Source organism: Otolemur garnettii, unplaced genomic scaffold (assembly GCF_000181295.1).
Source record: "Otolemur garnettii isolate 467f Iridium unplaced genomic scaffold, OtoGar3 scaffold00001, whole genome shotgun sequence".
NCBI lineage: Eukaryota > Metazoa > Chordata > Mammalia > Primates > Galagidae > Otolemur > Otolemur garnettii.
Window position 1 is genome coordinate 46,379,837 of NW_003852396.1, and position 15,529 is coordinate 46,395,365.

General features: G+C 46.6%; 1 protein-coding gene across 1 annotated transcript in view; it reads left to right on the forward strand.

Annotated features, from left to right (window-relative positions):
* Nucleotides 1-1,339, forward strand: part of OTOG (otogelin) — a 96,674-nt gene extending 95,335 nt beyond the window's left edge. Inside the window, exons 55-56 of the mRNA XM_003781522.1 lie at nt 966-1,045; nt 1,139-1,339. Coding sequence (XP_003781570.1) covers nt 966-1,045; nt 1,139-1,339 — 281 coding nt within the window. The remainder of the gene's footprint in view (nt 1-965; nt 1,046-1,138) is intronic.
* Nucleotides 1,340-15,529: the final 14,190 nt, after the last annotated feature.

Below are 15,529 nucleotides of genomic sequence, written 5' to 3' on the forward strand. Positions count from 1 at the left end.
AAAAAAAAAAAAAAAAGAAAAAAGAAAAGAAAAGAAAGAAAGAAAGAAAGAAAAGGAACACAAAATTACAAATGCATATTGAGCTGCGAATGGCAATGTTTATTTAGAATGAGAAAACTCACAACAAATGGTGGAAGGGGCCTCTACAAAAGAAAACCCTAAAGCTTATGCTTCAACAGCATAATTACAAATGTGTCTGATAGGACAGTGATTGTGCCATGGACAGATAGAAGGTCTGGTAGGACTGGCTGTGGGAGAGAGTTGCAGTGTCAAATGGGGAATCAGGAAAGACCTAGGAAGGAGATATTGGAACTTGTTGCTAGCAGAGGTGAGGGCATGACTGAGCCATATGGTTATATGATGAGGTAAGGTCCCTGCCTTATCCCTCCCCCCACACTCATCAGTTTCCCTCTCTGTTACAGCTCTGTGAGGTGGGTGAATGAATCTCTGGCCCTGTTCCGTAGATATGGAAACCAAGGAAACTTGCTGTATGAAGCATCCTGCTGGAGACTGGGCTTTCCATTCCTTTGAGGAAATGGAAGAATCTTAATGCTAGGAGTGCTCTTAGACTAGACTAGGAAAACCAAACCTCAAAGAGAGGCAAGGGAACAGCTAGGGTTGCCATCAAGGGTTAGAGACAAGCATTGGGGGTAGAGTAGGGAGGCTTCCTACCTCTGTCCCCAGAGGCTCCTTGCCCCTAGCACAGGGTCCTCAAGGGGGCCCTGAGACTCCCAGGCAGCTCTCTATGTTACTGGCACACTCTGCTATCTTTGCCTACCCTGATTCTGCCTCCTTCCCTGGGTGCTGGGTTAAAGGCTCTCTCATGGACAGGGGCACTAATGCATGGGTGCTGATGCTGAGTGAGGGACCCTGCGGTATGACGCTAATTACACCATGCTGGCCTATCCAGCTGCCCCCAGGGAGCCTATCTCGACCAGGTCTCTTCACCCACTCTGTCTCCGCAGGTAAGGAGGATGGGCGCTCCTGCAAGAAGGTGACTATCCGAATGACCATCCGCAAGAATGACTGCAGGAGCAACATGCCGGTGCGTGGTGGCCACAAGATGGTGGTGGGGCAGCCAGAGAGGGGGGTGGAGGGGGCTGAGGGGGCTTGGAGCTCCACAGACTGCCCATTTCAGGTGAACCTGGTGTCCTGTGACGGGAGGTGCCCATCCGCCAGCATCTACAACTACAACATCAACACCTACGCCCGCTTCTGCAAGTGCTGCCGTGAGGTGGGCCTGCAGCGGCGTTCTGTGCAGCTGTTCTGTGCCACCAATGCCACCTGGGTACCCTACACAGTGCAGGAGCCCACTGACTGTGCCTGCCAGTGGTCCTGAGCCTGGGGGCCAGCGCTGGATGGGCCATCTCTGCCACCCCCACTTTCTGTTTCCAGCTGGCTCAGTGTGGAGGGCGGGAGATTAAAGGTGGTGGAAAGCTGGTATGTGCTGAGCACAGAGGCCCCAGGAGTGACCAGAGCCGTCCACACCAGCACACCCTGGCTCCTTGGGCTCACCCTCTTCCACACATGGAAAAGTGCCACAGCTGAGGGCCCAGGGAACTCAAGTCTGTCTCTGGCTTTAGGTCAGGAATGGGTCTTGGTTCATGGGCAGCAGCCCCTGAACATCTGTGGCCCTGGCCACAATTCTTTGGTGGAGGGGGTGAGAGTTTTCATGAGAAGCTGGGACCAAAGCTCGACCCGAGACCAAGTGCAGGGGCAGGATGCAGTATTCCATTCTCTTAGCCCATTTGACTGTCAAAGAAACTCAGACACAGGAAAAGGAAGGAGGGTTTTAATTGCAATACTCAGGCTTGCATATAGCTGTCCAGAAGGACTTCCCAAAAGCAAAGATGGCCCAGTCCTCCAAGATCTATGAGGTCAGAGTGGGCTCAGTGATCTTCAAGTGCCCTCTATCCCCAAGAAGGATGCCCTGGTGTCCTGGAATTGATACTGCAATTCAGGAAAGGATTTCAAGAGTAGGCTCAAGCCTGTACCTGGCCCCACCCTAACCTTCCTGGCAGGTGGCTGGCCATGTGAGGAGGGTGGGAGGGAATGGATTCCTCAACAGGGTCCAGCACTGCTCATCTAGGGTGTTGGTGGAGAGTCCACTCTTCCATGGACCCGAGGTTCTTGAATGGGTCCTTTCAGCTTGCAAGTGCTGCACCTGGCTTTGCAATGTGTTTTTCCTCTAAGGACATAGCACAGCTGGGCTCTGGAGGGGCTTGTGTGTGGGTTTGTGGCTTAGCCAGTTCCAGCCTCTGTGTTCCATGCAACTGTTTAGTGAGGGAGCTTCTGTTGGTGGAAAGTACAGCCCCAGCATCCCTGAGCATCTGTCAGAGCCTTGTTTCTGAGCCAGAGTGTCCTCACTAAGGCAGAGCCAGAGGCCCCTTGGAATCCCACTGTGCAGGTCCCCCATTCTTCATACGACTTCCTATCACTGGGTCCAGAGGGCATGAGCATGAGGTTGTTCAGGCCCCAGGACTGCCCCGTGTGGCTTCCCTGGAGCCCTCTGGGGTGAGAGAGTGGTGTCAGGATGGTCCCCAACTATTTTCAAGCCTCTTTGTTCCTAAATCTGTGTTCTGTTTATGTATCAATAAACCATGGGAAGACTTCAGGCCTCTGAGCATCTCTGAGGGTGCTGGGTTTGCTTTGAACCTACAGAAGTATCAGCTGTGATGAGAAGACCCTATTTTAGGGCCTTGGAGGTCAGCCCCACTTCTCCTGCCCCTCCTGTGCTCACCTCTGTGAGCGGGTCCTCAGTGGGTGTCTATCTTCTGGGTGGATTTGAACAGATTAGAAACTGGCTTCTAGAAGAAGGGGGTGGGAAGAAGGGAGATGTTGGGAGCTGGATTTCAGAAAAGGGGATTAAGGAGTGATCCTGGTTCTGTGGGGCCAGGCATAGAAGTTGCTCACACAGGACGTGGACAGGGAAGACCCTGAGAGTAGGTGTCACATTTACCTCTCCAATTTCTGTATTTATTTCCTTGTTACTCTCCCAAACAACTCAGTAAGTTTTTGTGGCCATATTGGTTGTTCTAGAATTAAAGACAATCTAGGGATGGGTTCCTAGTGATGCTTCAAACTGTAACTGACTATTGGCGCACTTAATGAACAGATGGGAGGGTGCTTTCTTGCATTGCCTCATGGGAAGGAGGAGAAGGATGGGGCTGGAGAAGCACCCTCATTAACAGGGGGGAGGCCCTAGGGGTCAGTGCTCAAGGTATAAGAACTTTACCTGGCTGCCTGGAGCAGGTAGAGCATCCTTTTTTTGAGTTAACACTTAGAAGTTTGATTTCATTTCACAAGTTTCTTCTCTCATGGTATATGTGTCTGCTAACATGGATTCTGGGACTTTTCCTAATGAGAAAATAACCTTACAATCTCTGAAGCAGTATATTTCTAAGTAAGCAATACATCAAAGAAGAAATCAGAATGGAAATTATACAACATTTTTATCTGTGTGATTATGAAATTATGAAACATTAAAACTGTGATATGCAGTTAAAGCAGTACATAGAGGAACATTTGTAGCCTTAAATGCATCTTTTGTACTTAATTTTTCATCATTACAGACTGATGGGGTAGGACAGAGCTTCTAAACTTCTCTATTTTAGATGATGATTGATAGCTTGCAGTCAGCATTTCCTCAGTCACACACACTCCCTAAATCAATAGTTTCCACTATTTCAAACCCTGAGATCAGCAGAATGTGACTTTAAATATACCTTTAAAGGGAACTGGTATAAATTCCTAATTTTATCATATAGCAAGATATTTAGGTTAAGAAATAAGGCTATTGCTTGAATTACAGTGTTCCTGGTTGTTTATCCTCATTTCACCCAATTCCCATCTGTTTATATCCAGATATGAGAATGCAGCTTTTGAACAGGGCCACTGCAGGCCACAGTTGTGTGAACAGAGGAAGAAGGCCTCAGATCAAGTCAACCAGCCTTGGCCTAACAGTCTTTCTGCAGTCTCCATTTGGAAGGGTGGCCCAGGCTTTCAGATGCCTATTTCCCAATTCAACCTGTCTGTGGTGACCCAGCTTTAGTAGCCTGGCCCTCCTAGGCTCCAGTTGGCAGCAGCTCTCAGCCCTCCTGCTCCACCTCCACCATATACTCACAGGTGGCCAAAGCTTCTGATGATCCTCCCCCTATTGCTGGAATCACAGTGTGCCTATCTGACTGTTTATCTTCCCTTACCTCCACTCCCACCCAGGCATCCCCTCCTGCCTGCTCCCACGGGAACCTCCCACTTCAAACTTCTGAAGCCCCATTCTCCCAGATCCCTCCTGGGGCAAGCAACTCTTTTAGGCTAAGATACTTGAGTTAAAATTTAACAGGAGGCAAATCACCAGCCCTGTTCTGCACTGCTGAGGAAGACAGGTGAGGGTAAGAACTTTGAACTTTGACCAGTGTGTCTGATTGCGCTTCCAAAAGCCAATGCCAGCCATGTTGATAAAAGCATTCGTAGCTGCAACTTGTAGATGTTGATTTAAATTAAAAAAATGTGTATCCTTCAAGTAACTCATCCTATTTCTAGGCAGCTAGGGTAGGCTGAATAATGGCCCTCCAAAGATGTCCACATTCTAATCCCTGGAACTTCTGAGTATTTATATTATCTTATGTGGTAGTAAAAGGGGTTTTGCAGATGTGATTAAGGATCTCAAGACAGGCTGATTAGCCCAGATTACCCAGGTGGGCCCAACATAATCACAAGGGTCCTTCATAAAAGGAGGTAGGCGGGTCAGAGTCAGAGAAATGGGATGACAGAAGCTAATATTGGAGTGATACATTCTGAAGTTAGAGTAGGGAGCCACTGGCCAATGAACACAGGCAGCTTCTAGAAGGTGGAAAATCAAGGAAACAGATTCCTCCCTAGAGCCTGCAGAAGGGATACAGGCCTGCCAATCCTTTGATTTTAGCCCAGTGAAATCTGTTTCAGACTTCTGACCTCCAGAACTATAAGAAGATAAGTTTGTGTTGTTTTAAGGGACCAAATCTGTGGTAATTCATTACACCTTTAATAGGAAACTTGTATAGATAGCATCTAAAGAAAGAATTCATATAGACAGGCATGTGCCAGGATGTTTACTGCAGGATTTTCCTAAGTTGTAAAAGTTGGTGATGACTTTAAATGCCTGTCAATAGGGAATGATTCAATAACCTGGTACAGCCACACTATAGACTAATGACAACCCTTTTGTGTACTGACATGTTAGACTCTTCTGGATATGTTACATGAAGAAAGGAAATTGTGGGTTTCTTTCCACAGAACTATCCTCCTCCTTTATGAACCTATATCAAAAACACACACACAGATACACACACACTTACATTGGTCTCATTCCCTTCAAGGGTTTTCTGGACTGAAAAGGGTCCTTCCCGCTGTTAGGGCCAGCTGGTTCAATGGCATCTTTGGCCCTGGCACAGTCTTCTCCATTCTGAGGGTGAATAGATCAGAATGGACTCAAGGCTCTAGGGACAGCTCTCCATTCCCATTTCCTCCCCACACTCTGGGCCGTGACTTAATGCTTAAGCAACCCCAGAGGCCACACACAGGTAAGGAAACTGAAGCCCAGGACCACTGAGAGAGTTGGTGGCTGAGCAGGGCGGCTGTCCAACCTGCAGCCTCCTGTGACATATTTGCAAACACGCGGGGTTTTGAGCCGCAGAACCATCCCATTCTCCGTGGTACAGGCTCAAGTTCCCGCCCTGATTTTCTGGGCTTAATCCTCTTCCTGTGGAAATCAATAAGGACATTGTGATGGAATGATTCACGTTCAAGGTCAGGCCGGAGCTAATTGGAGGCGACATGCTGATTTTACTGCCCTCACGGAGAGGGGAGCCAATCCTGCTCACGGACCCCTTAACCCTTTCCTGGCCATGCCCCCCACATCGCAGTCAGCGCCAGTCACCTCCCCAGGCCCAGGTCTTGTCACTCATATGTGGCCCTGCCATTCACACTCTCCCAAGACTCTGACCACACAAGGCCCTGGGGGTCTCACACATTTGTCAAGGTGGTTTGGGGAAGGCAGAGGGAAGTTTGGGAGCAGCTTCCAGTTAGAGGTGAGAAGTTACGTGTATAACTTTGGCAACCACGTCCTGCCCCAGGTAAACCTCTCTCCTCTCAACAGAGTGTTCCCTCTTTTCTGTGCTCCAGGTCTCTTTTCCTCGATTTTCTGGAGGGGAGGTAGAGAAGAAGGGAGTTTTCATCTTCCCTATACACAGCAATCCCTATCTTTTCTGTGGTTCAAACATGATAGAAGCCTATGCCTTCCTCCTATGCATCCATATAAAAAAATAGCCAAAATAAGAGTAGCTAGAGCTTTGTGCCCAAAATAACTCAGAGATCCTAGTTCCTCTGTCTTGAGGTTCTACCATTTGCGAGGGTTACTGCAATCAGGTGCCACAGTGCATGGGGAACATGTGCCAGGGGACTGAAAGAGGCTTGCTCTCTTCCACCGTATTCCACTGGCCCAAACCAGTTCATGGCCACACCTAAATGCAAGGGAGGCTGGGGGATGTAGTCCAGCTGTGTGCCCAAGGAGACAGCATCTTCTCACAGGAGAGGTGGAGAGAGGAGGACAACTCTGAGACTTTTGGCTGGAAAAGAAGAGAGAGTGAGCATGAGGTCAAGGGAAGTTTTATTGGATGATTTGAGAAAGGCATTGACCTGATCATATGTCCAGAAAGGATCCAGTGGACAGAGAATAAGGCCTGTGCCGTGGAGAGAACTCAGGGTCTTAGAGGGTCCACAGCTGGCATTGAGGAGGGACACACACCTCTGGCTGGGTAGATCCTGCCTGAGGTCTTTCTTTACCTCTCTTTCCCCAACACTGAACAGAGAGGACACTGAAAATTGAGTATGAACATGCCTCTGAGCCTGAAGGTGAAGAGTTCAGGCAACAAGGAGTTAAAGGGTTCAGGGGTGGGCAGAGCTGGGGAGCCAGGTGCCCCCAACATACTGTGGCCAGTGCCAGTTAATCCCCTGCAGCAGGCAGGAGGCCTGCACAGCTGTCTCTCCCTAGCTGGAACTGCCCCCTCCCAACCCTCGGCCCCTTGCCCAGAGATCCCAGCATCCCAGGGCTTGGGTGGGGGTGGGTGGAGATGGGCAGGAGGCATGGTGAGTAACTGGTGGTCCAGCCCCTGCACCCTTGGAGAATGTTCTACAGAGCTAGACCATTCTTTGGGCTTGCTTCTCAGTCCTCACTGGCCACAACGACCCCCACCTCCCCCAGCCAAACCTGAGCCTGTCCCTGCCCCTCCCACGTGGTGTCCATTCCTGCCTGTTTCTTGGCCTTACATGGAATGCCCTTTTCCTCCCTCTTCCTGGGCAGTTCCCTCCTAGCCTTCAGAGTAGCTGCAAAGCTGCAGCCCATGGGATCCCTGCCTTTGGGCTTTAGACTCCAGCCCTTGGTTCTCCATGTCTGGGGCTCCAACCTGAGTCTATACTCTGCTTGGGAAGGGAACACAGGCCCAGCTCCAGCAGTTGCTCATTTATTCCCCTCTATCTTCACTCACAACACCTGAGGAGGCCACTGAGCTCAGAGAGAGTAAGTGGCATGATGTACAGCTGGAGAGTGGCGGGATCAGGACTCCATCCAGAGCCCACATTCCTACTTCCCTTCTCAGCCAGAGAAGAGACCAGGAGGATTTCTGGGTGCCTGGGAGCTTGGACTCCAGGCACTTTCCTTCAGGGAGCAGAACAGGCAGAGGATCTTTAAGAGGGTTCTAGTCTCTCCTTAGTCAGTTAACAGTTGTAAGACACTGGCAAATTTCAAACTTCCATTCTCCATGTTGAGAAGAAGCAACAGGCTCTGTGACAAGGTTGGCAAGAGGGACAAGTGAGATCATGGATGGGAAAGGGCTGGACAACTGGACAACTGCTGTGCCCATGTGTGAGGCTGCTTGGCTGAGCCAGGGGATTCCAGTTCAGTGGGGCCCAGGGCAAGAAGACAGCAGGAACAAAGGGCTGGACCCAACCCCAGCCTACCCTCCAGCCAGCAGCTCAGGTGCATTGCTAAGCCTGGGTCTCTGTGGACCCATCCAGCTGCACCATGGTGCCTCTGCTCCACCTGAATGAAATTGCCATTTACAGACAGAGCTGAAGACACAGCACAGTGAAGCGTGAAGAGCCTGGACTATGAGCTCAGGCCCTGTGTCTGAACAGCTGCGTGTGACTTGTCCTCTCCACATCTCAGTTTCATCATCACTGAAGTGGGAATGAGAGTCTGGCAAAGGGTGACGATGTTTATAGGAGAGCGTTGGCCTATGGTAGGCATTTTATGGCTGGAGCTATTGTTTCTACCAAGGAAAGAACCATAAAGATAGTCTTCTTCAAACTCCACATTTTCAGGAGTAGGAAACTGATCCAGACAGTGACAGTGACTCACCTAAGGTCTCACTGCAAAGTGAGCCATGGTGGAGGCAGCACCAGGCTCTGAAGCCAGTACTCTTTCCTTTGCTGCAGGGTCTTCCCTGGGTTCCAGACCAGGGTGGGCCTCCCTATTCTGACCTTACAACCTCTATTGTTTGAGCCAGCCATTGGGCCTTCCAAAAGCTGTTTCTCCATCTAAGGCAAGAAGCTCTCCAGGTGGCACCCAAACCACTTGCTGCTTCTGAGCCTCCCCAACAGTAACTATCACATGGCTGGGTCTTTTGCAAGGTGTGCAGACCCAGCCAGGGAAGCCGATTCCTCAAGGGGCTTTCTGGGACTTGGCTGAGCTGGGTGATATTAAGTCCCTGGATGGAAGGGAGAGAGAAACAAGAGAGGAAAGGGTTAAAAGCTCAGCAGCTGGGGCAGGCAGCCTGCAGACTGGCCCAGCCCAGTGCTGGGAGGCCTGCACCATTCCATTCCTTTGCAGATCAGTTACACCCAGCTGTCTCTCTCCCTGCTGCCAGTGCCCCTTGGATTAGGCGGGAAAGGCTCCCCGGCCTGTGGCCTGCACACGGCCCATGGGGAACAGCGCCTGTAACCCACGCCTCCACGACAGCTGCTGAGTGTCAAGCAAGAACATAGATCAGCAGGATCCTGGCAGAGGTGCCCCAAGCCCAGGCCCTACCCCTAGCATGTATGTGCAGGAGGGGCTGCCCCAGGAGAAAGGGGGCCTGTAAGGGATTTGGGAGGTACAGGGTTAGGAACTGCTCCCTAAAATACCTCCTCTGTCCCTATGTTACTGAGCCCCAAATTCCACTAGGTCTTAAAACTTTGGGTCTTCCAAAAAGACCAGTTAAAAATTACACCCCATGGAGTAGCTGGCGCTCAGATGCTCTGTTGATAGGAATGTATCAGTAATATTTATGAAAATTTTATTTTATGAGGTATATATGAAGTTCTTCAAAAAATGTGTATTCCTTTGTCTCAGTAGTTCCACTGAGGAATTTAACTTAGAGAAGAGTTCTACTTAAATAGTTTATAATATGGAAAAAGTATGGGCTAGGGTCTCAGGATTAAAAAACTAACATCATTGGGCGGCACCTGTGGCTCAAAGGAATAAGGCACGGGCCCCATATGCCAGAGGTGGTAGGTTCAAACCCAGCCCTGACCAAAAACTGCAAAAAAAAAAACCAAACGAAAAACCAAAAAACCAACTAACATCATGAATATTCACAAAACACAAAAGCCAGATGGAAAAGACATGAAAAAATTTTTTAAACCAGAAAATATCTGCATCAATACTAAAAAATATGAAACAGTTCCATCAATAAGCCAGAATTATGAGATTTTTCAAAATTATAAAGCTAATGAGAGGCAGCTAGTGTACAAGTTGGTCAGATGGCATAGGTGCTAATCCTGGTTGCTTCACTCGCTAGTTCTATGATGTTGGCAACTTACCTGACCTCTCTGAACTTTAGTTTCCTCAACTGTAAAGTTGGAATAGTAATTATAGCAGTTGCAAGAATTACACGAGGATTACAAGAGACTGCATGTGGTAAGCATCCTTGTGATTCCACCATCAGAGGACCCTGACCACAGAAACCAATACCACCTATCAGTGAATAGTTATGGTTATGGTATGGTAAGTTTCCCCCAACCACCTACCTACATAGCTGCTAAGAAAGCCCTGATAGTATTAATTCTGATTAATCTAGACTTTTATTATATATATTATCAGTCGATTGAAACTCATTTTCTATTTGGAAAAAAAAAAGGAGAACATCAAAATGGTGCCAAAGTTCAGATACCAGGGTAAATTGTCTTCCATGAAGTACTACCAATTCAAGAAATAGGAAGGGCACAAATAATATTCTAATTAACATTCCTAGGAGATTCATGAGGATATTTTATCTATAAAATAAGAAGCTTATATGTAAAAGCACAATGAGAAAAAAGAATTTTTAGTAATTAAAAACATATATGATCTCTGCTTCCATTGGAAGCTGGTGCCTGACCTATCTTGGAATTATAAACAATGAGAATATTGGTGAAAATACATGAAATACATGTTTTCAGACATTGGGCAATAGGCAATGCAGAGCAAGGACCCCTGAAAGAAGGGGAACAAGTGAAATAAGTCTTAATAGAAATCTCCAAATTCTGCCTGGACTATTTTCTGAAATAAGGGACAGAGAAGGGGACATCCCAGAAGAACATGGTAGTCTCACTGAGTTGAAGAGACAGAGATCAAATTGAAGAAGTCTGAGCCAGCTGGAATTTGTGGGACAGAGTACCAGAGATGAAGGAACTATATAGAGAAAGAGCTCTAAAAATTTGCATAGATTCAGGCTGGTGCTGAACACTAAGGTGTACATGTGTAGGGTAGAAATCCATGAGGCTCGGTAATTAACTTGGGGTAATTTTAAACTAGTTTAAGTTCTAGAACTAGTGAGTGAAGCAACCAGGATTAGAAACTGAGAAATTCCTGAAATTTACAGGGCTGGGAGACAGTCATATTCTTATCATCCAGGGTGGAGAGGTCTCATGGAATATCTAGGGCACTTAATTGAGCTCCCAGAAAGGGTCACACCTTAGAAGTAGGACTAAACTAGTCCAGAGTAAAGGCAACCCTAAAACTGCCCTAATGAAGCTTTAAAACAAGCTTCAAACTGATCATGCTATTACATAAGAAAGCATGTTAGAAGACATAGCAAAGTCTATCCTTTAAAAGAAAAAAAAAATTCAGACACTCAACATTATTATGTCCAGAATGCAGTAAAAAATTTTTAGACATGAATGCAAAGAATCTAAGAAGTGTGACCCATAACAAGGAGAAAAGTTGGTTAATAGAAACCAATCTAGAAATGGCAAAGATAACAAGGCTTTAAAATGGCTATTATAAATATGTTCTAGAACGTAGAGAAAGTTGTGAATATGTATAATGAAGAGAGAAATAGAAAATACTTTTTAAAGCTAAGAGAGAACTTCTAGGGATGAACATAATTGTAAATGGAATGGGATTAACAACAGGTTAAAGAGTGCATAAGATCAGTGAACTTGAAGATATAAGAAAAGAAAATATCCAAAATGAATTAATTACTGGGGGGGAAAAACTGACAAAAAATTAACAGAGCCTCAGTGACCTGTAAACAATATGAAGAGATGAAAAATTCATATAATCTAAGGCCCAAAGGGACAGAAAGGAAAGAAAAAAGTATACTAAGAAATAATGGCTGATTCTAGAATATACAGAGAACTCCTAAACTCAACAACAACAAAATAACATAATTAAAACATGAAAAAAGGATTTGAACAGACATTTCTCCAAGGAAGATATACAAATGGTGAGTAAGCACATGAAAAGATGGTCAACATCACTAATCATTAGGAAAATGCAAATTAAAACTACAATGACATACCGCTTCATGCCTATCAGAATAGTTATTCCTTGAACAAAAAAAAAGAAGAAAGAATATAATAAATGTTGGTGAAAATATGGAGAAACTGGAAATGCTGTAGTAGGGATGTAAAATGGTACAGCCGCTATGGAAACAGGATGAAAGTTTTCCAAAAATTCAAAATAGAATGATTGGTGGGAAGGGAGGGAATCTCACCTAATGTGCACAAAGTAAGGGTATATAGCAATGGTTCTCAACCTTCTTAATGCTGCAGTGTATTTTCATTGTTAAAAGGGTTGCAACCCACAGGTTGAGAATTGCTGGTATATAGAATGTCCCCCTCCCCAGGTAAAGGGCTCAACTACAACGTGATCTTTACCTTGGAAATTAGAGCAAAGTAAGTTTAAAATTTGTATCCTCATTTTAAGTTGAAATAAAAAAATTCTAAATAAAAAAAATTAAACATAGAATTGCTATATGATGCAGAAGTTGCATACACTCCTAGGCATACACTCAAAAAACTTGAAAACAAAGACACAAACAGATATTTGCCACGTTTACAGTGGCATTATTCACAATAGCCAAAAGGTAGAAACAACCTAAGTGTCCATCAATGGATGAGTGGATAAACAAAATGTGATAAGTACATCAACAGAATGTTATTCAATCTTAAAATGGAAGAAATTTCTGACATATAGAGGAAAGATGAAGACTATGCTAAGTGAAAGAAGCCAGTCACACAGGCAAAAAACTGTGAATAGCTTAGCTTATTGGTAAGCCAGAAGTTATGCTCAAACACCTGAAAGTCAATCCACAAGTTTCCATACTCAGCCTATCAATCTGTATGTGGGTTAGCCACTGCATTACTAATTGCAGCCATGGTACTGACATAAAGATAAACATATAGATCAATGGATCAATGGAAAAGTGAAAGCCCAGAAATAAATCCTTACGTGTATGTTAAATTGATTGTTGAAAAGTGTTTCAAGATAATTCAAGAGAGAAAGAATAGTCTTTTCAAGGAATGGTGCTGGGACAACTGAATATCTACAGGCAAAAGAATGAAGTTGGACCTGTTCCTACACTATATGCAAAAATTAACTCTACACCCTTTCTTTTTTATTTCTTTCTTTTCTTTTCTTTTTTTTTTTTTGGCCAGGGCCAGGTTTGAACCTACTACCTCCAGTATATGGGGCCAGCAACCTACTCCTTTGAGCCACATGTGCCACCCATAAAAATTAACTCTAGGTGAACTGTAGACCTAAGTTTAAGAGGTAAAATAATGAAGCAATTGGAAAAAAATATAGGAGTATATTTTCATGACTGGGGGTTGAGTAAAGCCCTCATCGATGTGACATCAAAAGCCCAAGAGAATAAATTAAAATAAATACCTTGAACCTTATCAGAATTAAAGCTTTTGAATTAAAATATCAAGAAAGTAAAAAGGCAATTCATAGAATGGGAGAAAATACTTTCCAATCATATGTCTGATAAGGGACATATGTACCTTTAATGATGTACCCCCTAATACATAAAGAATTCTGGTGTATGAAGAATTAATATAATAGGAGGCTACAACAAAATAACAGTTTTAAAATAGGCAAAAGATTTATATATATATTTCTCTAAAGAAGATGTACACATGTCCAATAAGTATATGAAAAGAGGATCAACATCATTAGCCATCAGGGAAATGCAAATAAAAATTATAACGAGATGCCACCTCACTTCTAGGATGGCTACAATCAAAAAGTCACATAATAACAAGTCTTGGAGAGGATGTAAAGAAGTTGAAACTTGAGATTCTGGGAAGATGGCCGACTGGTAGCAACCCTGGTCAGAGGCTCCTGAGCAAAGGAAGAAAAACTGGTTGGAATCAGAATCTATGAAGCCAAAGATGGGGAGCTGAGCCCAGAAAGAAGTTCGGCAAGCTGTAAATCCAAGGAATATCATTTAAGAACACAAAATACAGGTACAAAGTGGGCCCCAGAACTGCTTGCTAGAGCCGCCCGCCACCCGCGGGAGGTGGGCGGCCGCAGAGAAGTCCCCTGTGCCGGGAAGGCACAGAACGACTTGGTAGAGCTTTGCGCACCCCCGCGGGTGGCAGCGGACAAGTCCCCCACTCTGGGAGGACCCAGAACTGCTTGCTAGAGCCACGCGCCCCACGAGCGGCAGAGTAGATCCCTGCTCCAAGGCTCTCTGCGGGTGCAGAACTGTGTGCTAGAGCCGCACACCTCCTGCAGGCTGCGGGTGGCCACAGAGGACTTCCCCTGCACCGGGCAGCCACAGAACCAATTGCTAGAGCCTTGCACACCCCCACAGGTGGCAGCGGACAAGTCCCCCACTCTGGGAGGGCCCAGAACTGCTTGCTAGAGCCGCGTGCCCCATGGGCGGCAGAGTAGATCCCTGCTAGAGGGCTCTGGGCAGGTGCAGAACTGCTTCCTAGAGCCGCACACCTCCTGCGGGCTGCAGGTGGCTGCAGAGGACGTCCCCTGCTCTGGGCAGGCACAGAACTACTTGCTAGAGCCTTGCGCACCCAGCTGGTGGTGGCAGAGGAGTCTCCCACTCTGGGAAGACCCAGAACTGCTTGCTAGAGCCGCGCACCCCATGGGCGGCCGAGGAGATCCCTGCTTCAGGGCTCTGGGTGGGCCTAGCACTGCTTGCTAGTACCACGGGTGTCCCATGGGCAGTGGTGGAGCAGTCCTCTGTTCCAGGCAGACCCCAAACAGCTTTCTAGAGACACGCACACCCCACAGGGGCCAGTGGAGGAGTTCCCTGCTCCAGGCACCTGTGCTGGGTGGGCCCAGAACTGCTTGCTAGAGCCACGCACGCCCTGCAGGAGGCAGTGAAGGAGTCTAGCACTCCGAGCAGGCCCAGAACTGTTTGTTAGAGCCACGTGCGTCCCACAGACGGAGGTGGAGGAGTTCCCCACTCTGGGCTCCCACTCTGGGATGAAATAGATCAGCTTGCTAGTGCCACACACGTCCAACAGGCCATGGTGAAGGAGTCCTCCACTCCCCCCAGCTACTCTGGTGGGGCCGAACTAAGACTGATCTGTTCACTCGCGTACCATACACTACCGCTGCCATTCCCCCACCCCCTGGCTGCTCCAGGGTGCTGAACTAGGACTGATCCAGATGCTGCCGGTCTCCTGCCCCCTGGTTGCCCCAGTAGGCTGAACGAGGTCTAATCTGGCCATGCACACTCCCATGCCACTGCTGCTGTTCCACTACACCCCAGTTGCCCCAGCACCCGAGAACTGGGAGTAGACAACAGACACGCTCTGCCTCTCTCTCTGGGCAACAAGAAGAAGCCACCAACTGAACAGTTCTGATAAGGCCTCCAAACAAGGTAAACTCAGAATGGGGTGGAATCAGCAGAAAAACTCTGGCAACTCGAATAACCAGAATACATCAACTCCCCCAAGGAAAAATGGGGCAGATGTAATTGAAGACCCCATCCACAAGCAAATGGCTGAAATGTCAGAAATCGAGTTCAGAATATGGACAGCAAATAAGATTAACAGAATGAAAGAAAGGAAGGAAGTAGAAGTTCAAGAAATTATTCAAAAGATTTCTCAAGAAATTATTCAAAACGTTTCTCAAGAAATTATTCAAAAGATATCTCAAGAAATCATTTAAAAGATGTATCAAGAACTCAACAAATTCAAAGATAAAATGATCAAAGATTTTGAAACACTGAGACAAGAGGCTGCAGCCCTCAAGGATCTGAAAGATACAGTGGAATCCCTC